This window comes from Nannospalax galili, unplaced genomic scaffold (assembly GCF_000622305.1).
Source record: "Nannospalax galili isolate Female #2095 unplaced genomic scaffold, S.galili_v1.0 scaffold625, whole genome shotgun sequence".
NCBI classification, from domain to species: domain Eukaryota; kingdom Metazoa; phylum Chordata; class Mammalia; order Rodentia; family Spalacidae; genus Nannospalax; species Nannospalax galili.
In genome coordinates, this window is record NW_008353893.1 from 1876568 (window position 1) to 1885926 (window position 9359).

General features: G+C 34.5%; 1 protein-coding gene across 1 annotated transcript in view; it reads right to left on the reverse strand.

Annotated features, from left to right (window-relative positions):
• Window positions 1-3419: 3419 nt before the first annotated feature.
• The window catches only part of LOC103748363 (kelch-like protein 1), a 137448-nt gene continuing 131508 nt past the window's right edge, over window positions 3420-9359 (reverse strand). The window contains exon 6 of the mRNA XM_008850979.2: window positions 3420-3640. Coding sequence (XP_008849201.1) covers window positions 3581-3640 — 60 coding nt within the window. The 3' untranslated portion in view covers window positions 3420-3580. The remainder of the gene's footprint in view (window positions 3641-9359) is intronic.

Sequence of the window (9359 nt, forward strand, 5' to 3'; positions counted from 1 at the left end):
AATGTGTGTTTACCTGGAGGGTTGTTCCTAAAAAAATATATCTCCATTCAGCTTAAGGGAATTTTCATTAGAAATGTATTCAATTAACTTTACAAATGTGTTTTATTCCCTTTGAAGTTGAAAAGTAAGTTAAGATTAAAATAATCAGAGTGTTCAAATGATGAAAAAAAGGAAAATAAGTAGAATGCAAGATAAATGGCATGGACTCTCATTGCTTGGTCATGGTATTAGTCAGTGAGGAAACCATGTGAAGATCGTAGAGCCTAGATGGACAGAACAGTATTTCTGCCAGGGTGGAAACTTGAATCTCTATATCAATGTGCTGTGGAATGAAATTTTAAGCAGGAGTTCTCCTCATGGCCTGGAGATGAGCATTTTTCCCTCACAGGACCATTCTTATGGGCACTCTCACAAAGGCATACTGAACACAGGGAATGTTATTGGTTCATGGTCATTCCATTATTTTTTCATTTAAGAGTAACATTTTCATTAGATGCATCTTCTCCACAGCCAGCCAAAATGGAAACTGGGGTTTTCATATTTAAGTTTGAAAATATATAGATATTAATTCTGTAACAATGATACAAAGAAAACTTTGAAATGAATTTTTCTAATAGCAAAATATAGATAACATGATTATTTGCATAATTTATAATAACATGAAATCCTAAAACTTACTCATTAGAGCTCATTATTAATTATACTGACCTGAAAGAACTTTCTTTAGCCCACAGATCTTGATAAAGCAATATGATATTGTGGTTAGCCTTGGGTACTTTTATAACAAGTAAAAGACTGTTCTCTTTGGTCTCTTGTAGTCTCAGTCAGTATATCTGTATTTGTTTCATCACTGAAAGATATTTGAGCTGTTCACAAAGCAATAGTGAGTAACAACATTATGAGTTCTCAAAATGTGAGAACATTTTCTCAGTGTGACAATAATATTGATAATGCATTTTGTTTTGCTTTGAGATTAGTTTAGTTCTTTTACAGGATGTTAGATTTCATTTCCCGCATAAAATAACAGAAAGCTAACCAGATATTCAATTGCAGAGAATGTGATTTCCTCAACAAGGAAGAGGCATATACAATACATGGGAAGAGAAAGCAATAATAAAAATGTCATTGCTAATTTTATCACTGTCTCAATTCATTTAAATTCCTATATCTATATCCAGAAAATGGTAAAATTTAAGTATAGATCACATTAGTTTAAAGAGTTAGTAATGACTGTACTAAGAATATTGATAGGTCAAGGCTAAATTAAAATTTTTTTTGGTCTTTTTGAGACAGGGTTTACCTGTAGTCCCAGCTTACATGGAACTCGCTATGTAGACCAGGCTGGCCTCAAATTCAGAGAGGTCTCCTGTCTCTAACTTCCAAGTGCTGGGCTTGAAGGCATGTGCCACCATGCCTGGCAGTTGAGCCTGTGTGAAAGAATGTGTGGCACAGCAAAGCATGTTTGGATAGTCCACCTGATCTTCTGCCTCAGTCAGAGACAAGAATCAGTGGAGCAAGTTAATGGATGGAAATCTCTGGAACCATCAGCTACAATAAATCTTGTCTCATCTAAGTTGTTCTCTTGGTTATTTTTTCTTTATTAAAACCAAACAACTAATAGAGATGTCTCTATATATGAATATGGTTAAAGAAAAATTTCAAATTGAAAGTTGTAAAAGAAAGTGGTTAAATATAGTTTTAAAACAAGAAAAGCTTAGAAAAAAAGTCATAAATACAAGTCTTAGAATATACACATCCTAACTTAGAAGATAATTTTACTTATAATTTCTCTAAATAATACTAGAGCTCACTGGGGGAAACTTCATCATTATTCTATAAGCAATGAGGTAATCAGTAGAATTTCATGGGCTTGCTTAAAAAATAGTCAATACATTTAAGTAGGCCAGTTCTGACCCTCTAATTTCATCATCAGAATTAGAAATAAAGGAAATAGCCAAATCAGCTTATTTTAAAAAAATTGCTTTAGCAACGTTTGTTAGCAAAACTATAGATGCAAGAGTAAGTTTCCTGCTATCTTTAGGATAATATCTTCAGAATTTGATCATTAAATTTTAAAACTTAACCTGTGGAATGTTGTCTACAACTATAATATGAGTGTTTTTTGTATGTGTATGTTAGGGTAGGGGACACAAAGTGCCACAGCATGCAAATTGAAATTGGTGTGGCAATTGCTGGATTACAGATACACTCTACAAAATGAAATTACATGGAGATTTGAATGTAGGTTCTGACATTTGCCTGGGAAGGACTTTACATATTGAGTCACTCTTTAGCCCCATGCTGAGGTTTTGAGACTAGGAATCAAATAATATTTAAAGTGAAAAAGTAACTCATAAAATAAACAAAAGTATTTGCATACGTACATGTACCCATCAACTTCACCTACACACACTTGCATGCATACACAAAAACATATATATGAACATCTACAATCAACATATGTGTTATGTGTCAGTTTTTAACTTAGATCTAAAAATTTAATGATGAAAGATGCACTGATAAAGCAAATGTTCTAACTTTTATTAATTATACTTAAAATTTACATGGACATATATTAACAACATTATATAATGGTTCATACTATAAATATTTACAAACATTTGATCTAAAGCAATGTACATATTGATGTAAGATGTTTGAAAACTGGGGAATGAGAATGTGAATTCAGCCATCCTTACAGTAGTTAACATGATCACTCTAACTTAATGGATCATAAATTTTTGTCACAAAATTCTAAAGGGCTTCAGCATGCAGTGGGTATATATTGGTATATATTAGCATTCAGAATATGTGGCTTCCATGCTTACACTGAACTCAACATGAGGCAAGGGCCAAACTCTGCTGACTCTTTGGCTCAGTACGTTCACAATGCAAAGCAAAATGGCAGGGACCAATGAAAAGTCCTTTGTTTTTGCTGGGTTCAGACTGGAGACATGGTTGCAATGCAATCCAACCATCATTCCTAATACAATATGCAGCTTTGATTATCAGGGCATTTTGTTTTCTGAATGCATGAGACAAAAATGAATCTGTTTCTCTAATTGTTCCCATAGCTCAGGAAAATAAGAAAGAAGCACATTTCTTCAATAAAACATTGTGCTTCCTTGTATGACTACATTTGATTAGAGAAACAACAAACCAATCAGATTTTGTGTGATAAAATATTATAGAAGCATATTGGATATCATCACACATTATGAAATAACTGAATTACCTGTCAATTAAGAACTATCTTTGTCATAAATAGCAATCTCATCTTTCAGTCGCTCATGATAAACAATCCTTTGGTAACTCTAGTTATGTATGCAACAATACAAAACAAATTACCAATAACCATTCCTGAACTAACACCTGTTCAAACATGGTGTCTGCACTACTCTTATGTTTTCTTCTTTCCCAAAAGTCTCTTTGATCTTCTACGGCTTTCGACATTAGCAGGTTCATGTATAGAAATCCTTATTCTTGAGGAATTTTCATCTTAGGAAATTTTCAGCCTTGGCATACGATATAAAATAACCACTGTAGCAAAGGAAAACCCTCCAAACAAGATAAAAATTAATCAAGGTTGCTTGATGACGACCACACAGGCACCAGCTCTCCCAATATTCAAGGAAGCCATCTATTCAAAAAGATGAAACACAAAACCAATTTTAAAGTCACATGAAAATATGGTAGTTATAATATACTTAAAATCTATGCGTGTAAATATTAAATAAAATTTGCTCACATTTTCCCATTTCAGTCACAAGTAAAATAATGAAAATGGATGCAATAAAAATTCTTTGGAAAGCAATATTTCTTATGCTGGGGAGATGGCTTAGTGGTTAGGAGCACTGGCTGATATTGCAGAGGACCTGGGTTCAATTCCCAGCATCCACATTGTGGCTAAACAATCATCCATAACTCCAATTCGATGGGAATATGAATCCCTCTTCTGACCTCCACAGGCATTGCACGACAGGGGTGCACTTATCTACATACAGGTAACACACTTATACACATAAAATAAAAATAATAAATAAAATATTTTTAAAAGAAATTGCTCATATATTACAAATTATAAAACATGAACTCACCCACTTAATATTTAGTTAAAATATTAAAACATCTATATTTAAATGAATTTGATATAGATAGTTTTCCAGAAAAGATTTATTCCTGAGTTTTCAAGAACACAATTGTAATGATATTTCACAATGATAGCTGGGAATATATTTTAGAAGAAAGAGTTATGACACATACTGCAATAATTTTGAAGTTATTTCCCCAGATGTTATATTGAGTCAGACGTGTTACTCAATCATTCTTGACACAGACAACCCACAATGAAGTATTGTCAATATCTTTGTCAAGAGTAGATCATAATTACAATTGCTGCATGGTTTATTAAATATTTCTTTCACCTTATGACAACTGAGTATTGAGAGGTTTTAAAATGATCCTGTATATAAAGATGGGTAGACACATATTAAAATAATAATTTCACAGAGTTTGTAATAACAATGTAGTCTTTAGAGATAACCCAAGCTTTTTATAAATGAAGTTTGATATAAATTTTTATTATGGTTTTCTTTAGACATCAGTATATATTGGAAATTATAGGCTACAATTTCAAACTAGAAAGTAAAATATAAGAAATAAAATAATTAGCAAGACATTCTCACACGATCTTCATTTTCTTATTTATTGAAAAAGAACAATTCTAAACCTCTAAATACAGAAGTGAATCCCACTATATACTAATTGTTTTAAATGCATCTATTGCTACACATCACACCCACAGTTATTGGAAAGGGGCTTATGTAATATTGAATTTTCATTCCTTCATTTTAATAAATTATTTGTAAAAGCCAATTTAATGTAACGTTTATTTTCCTTAAAGAATAATTGCCTAAGATGGGAAGAGGATGAGAGTATTATACACATTGATAGCCTACTTTGTTTCTGAAGAATAATTTTTAATTTCATCACAATCATTTTCATAATCATTTTCATTATATAATCCCCTTATAATCCATGTGGTAGGTAAGTGAATTGAGCATCAAGGGACACATCCCAAATAGGATTATGCAAAGTAAAGTACTATCCTTCTTTATATAAAAATTGTCAAGCATCATTTCATATAAAATCTATGTAATGAGCTTCTATAAAATAAGGGGGTCCTAGGCCTGGCCTGTTATCACTATTTAGAAAGAGAATGAGCACTAGTCAATTGTATTTCTGAATATATTCCTAGGAACTTTCTCATTTGTATCTACCATTTGGAAGTAGCGTATGCTAGACTACAAGCAGACTGGGGAGCATCACTCTATATCTTCACACTCCTATATACTTTGTGTACTATGTATTCTGTGCTGGAAATAGATCATTTCCCTTTTTATGATAAATGTGCTGATCTGGTGATTCTTATATATGTAAATGAAGCATTTTACTCAGTTGTACAAGAAATTTGGAGGACCTCTTGGACCTTTTGTTTTACTTCATTCTGCCTTAAAATTGGGACATCACCAACCCTTTGAAATATCTCCACCAACTTACTTCTTCCCTTTGTTTTCCACTCTGTCTAGGTTATACTTTTACTTTGAGTAGCCATGGCTTACTCCTCTTCAATCTTCTTCTTCCTAATCATTTTTATATCTTACCAAATATAATAATCCAAAATACAGCTCTTATTCACTATTCATGACTATAATCTTTTATTAACTATTGTCTTAAAGATAATAATCTTTAGCATGGTTTCTGGTCAAATATAATGTAGAATGTCTATCTCTCCAAACTTATTGTTTTCCACTTTATTTTTCTCAGTGAGATTTGTTAAAAAAATTCCTCCAACTCTTAGAAATGCTTATTGTTTTCAGTCAAATCACTCCTCATATATTTTCCTGATTAACTCACTGTGAATTTTTGGGCCACATTCAATATCTCATTTCATAAGGGAAAAGTTTTCTACCCAATACTCTCAGGAGCTATCATAGCACTTAGTGTTTTCTCTATAAAAATACTTATCATTGTGCTGTAAATATTTATTATTTATGACACAAATACTTTAAATACTTTAGAAAGATTATATTTTCTCCTTTTTATCCCACTTAATATATTTTACATGTATTCCCTTGCTCTCTCTCTCTCTCTCTCTCTCTCTCTCTCTCTCTCTCTCTCTCTCTCTCTCATAATGTTACAAATGTCAGGGTGGGTTGTATGATAATCTGAAAAGTTTGGCTTAAGTACAGATAGGGGCTGGAGAGATGGCTCAGTGGTTAAAAACATTGGCTGTTCTTGAAAAAGATCTGGGTTCTAATCCCAGCACCCACATGACAGCTATCAACTGTCCATAACTCCAGTTCCAGGGGATCTGACAGCTTCTTCTTTCCTCTGCGGGCATTGCACAACATGGGTGCACTTACCTACATGCAGGCAATGCATGCAGACACATAAAATAAAAATAGTAAATAAAATATTTATAGATAAGAATTATAGATAAAGGCAAATGAAGCTGGAGGCATCTGACCAGATTTGGCAGTGATTCATTCACAAATTCCTCTCTATAAAATTCAAGTACAAAAAACTTCAACTCATGCACAATATAGTGCAATTAATTATTCTGATATTTTTCAATTAATTTATGTGACAAACATCCATATATCTCCTATAGCATCACACTATCTTTGATGCTATGAACTGCTGCCCAGTGCAGCAGGTCTGTGATAGTATCCTGGAAGGATGTCTGGAAAGGCGATCCTACTAAGGTAAGAGAAACGGGTTAATGTTCTTTTTATCTTATGAAACACATTTTTTTTTTCAAATCAATTGCAAGAAATGAGCCACAGCTCTTGAATCCTTCCTAGATTTTGAAGACAAGACCGTATTGCTACAGACGGGGCATACTTCGGACACAAAACTTTGGCATCCAGCTGGAACTGATCCAGCTGCTTCCTTTCTGAAGAATAACTCTCAAAGTATCCTATGATGCTATGTAAACTGCAAAGGACAAAAACAATCAATGATTCAATCTAGCTGTGAAATGTATATATCACAACAATTATCATCACAGCAAATAACCCCTACTGTGCAGTAGTGGCACTTTTATCTTGGAGTTGACACTGTCTCATTGGACTTTAGGACTGCTCAAACAGAGAATTCATGTATGGTGTTATATACTCAAATTTACACATGACTGGAGAGAGCATAGATCCCAGAGAAAAACCTACTCTCGTCCCATCCCTAGACAAATGTAATGTCTTACTGTATTCTAAATATTTATCCTTGTATTTACAGAGCAGTGTACCACTCATTACTCATCAAAGAAGCTTCTTTTTACAACAGAAGGAGATGTTTAAAAAGTTTCAGAATTGGAGTGAGTGTCTGTGAGGTGAGCAGCCCTAAGTGACATAGCTCCAATGCAACCTCTACATATAAGGCTCAAGAACACAGCAGAACAGAGGGCAGAATCGCTATTAATTCATCTCTCTACCTTCACTAATGAAGATTCCTTGTGCAACATATGATTAACCCAGAAAGCCAAAACTGGCCAAAGTACAGAGAATAAGAGACTACAGAGTGCTTATCCCAGAATAAGACATCTGTATCAAACTTCTCCCACCCAAGACCCAGGGATCATTGTGAAAGATGGGGCAGAAAGATTGCAAGAGCTAGAGGTGGTTATTGACTATGAGGAAATCATTTTCCAGACAGCTAGGAAGTGACTTAAATGAACTCACAGCAATGTGAAAGCACACACACTTGATTCACGAAAGTTCAAGTCAGACAAAAGTCTCATCATAAAAAATCCTTTCCTAATTGGTTTAGTTTAAGGGAGGGGGGAGAGAAGGTTATACAAGGAACCTATGGGATAAATGGAAAGAAGGATCTCAAGTGAGGTAGGATCATAGGAGAAGGGTATTAGTAAGGGAGAAAGGGGGGAAATAGGGGCACCTCAAATGAGAAAACCATGATGGAGGGATGAGACAATGTGAGAGATAAAGAATGCCTAGCTAGTTTTGAAAACTAGAGAGACCCATATTACTCATACAACCTACTGACAAATTATACATAGCAGATCAAGAAATATATGTCTAGGTAAGGTTTATCTGAGAACAACTGGTCTTTGCCCAAGTTGAGCTACATGATATACAGTAATTACAAATACCGGACTGGTGGAACTAAGCTTCTTGGGTGTTTGACAGACATACTTTGAGGTCTATAATAATTTGGTCAGAGGGACATGAAAGACATTTTTTGCTCCCTGCCCTCCTAGCTCGACTAGTTCCGGGGGAATATGAGCATCTCTCAATGTCCTATAATGCTGGTGAATCACCTGTCCTCTTGATGAAGGAGGCCGAGGAGATCCCACCAGACAAACTTGAACCAGTGTCCAGTCTATAAAGAGGAGGGTCAACACAGAAGATTCATTTCCTCCATGCTTCCAAGTGAAGCCAACCATGGTTGAGCAGGACCTTTGACTTATCTTCACATAGGTGGAACTGGTAAAAGAAAGGAGCCAGGGGCTCCTCCAAAGTCCATGTGAGCCCTGAGGTACAGATCCTCAAACGACCTTGAGAGTAAAAATGAATCAGTTTATCTGGACCAAATGTATGGCCTTAAACAACCAAAAGGAAAGTATAAGCAAAGATTAAAGGAGCCAATATAATTTCATAAGATTCCATATGTATAGGTAAAGGCTACACAACAAGCAACAATGCCGGACAGGACATTCCTTCTTTTGAGTCGTTGGCCAGGATGGCCAAAGGGATTTCCAGATAGTAACCCAGCATTTAACTGGGAAATTAAACAGCAGACCCCAATCTTATCCAAAGGAATAATCACAACTGATTACCACTAGATGAGGAGCAGCTGACCCTCCTAAAACAAAGATCTGTAGATAGACTGACTAGATTCATCAGAAGGGCAAGTAGATGGAATGCCTGGGGATGCTGACAACACAGCAGACAGTAGCAGGGATATTAGAGTATAAGGGCTCTAGTGGCAGGAGGGAGGCTATGGGAGGGTGCTACCTCAGAAGTGGGTATATAAATAAATTAATAAAAAAAATAATGATAATTCTTCAAAGCATAAAAATTTGCTCCTTAATAATTATTAGATGTGAAAAATATTACCATTGAAATCTACCTGATGACTTTATACCCGTGCTCAGATGCCAAGGAGCTCAGTAAGTAACCGACTGTGACTAGTAATAATCAGATATATAGAGATTAGAAACACATGTGCAAGCAATGTCAATTGCATTAAAAATGAATTTTTTTCTGTATGAAACTGTATTTTAATAATGAAATGGAGATTTTTTAAAGGTTAAAACCTCATTTAATTTTATATCTTATAGG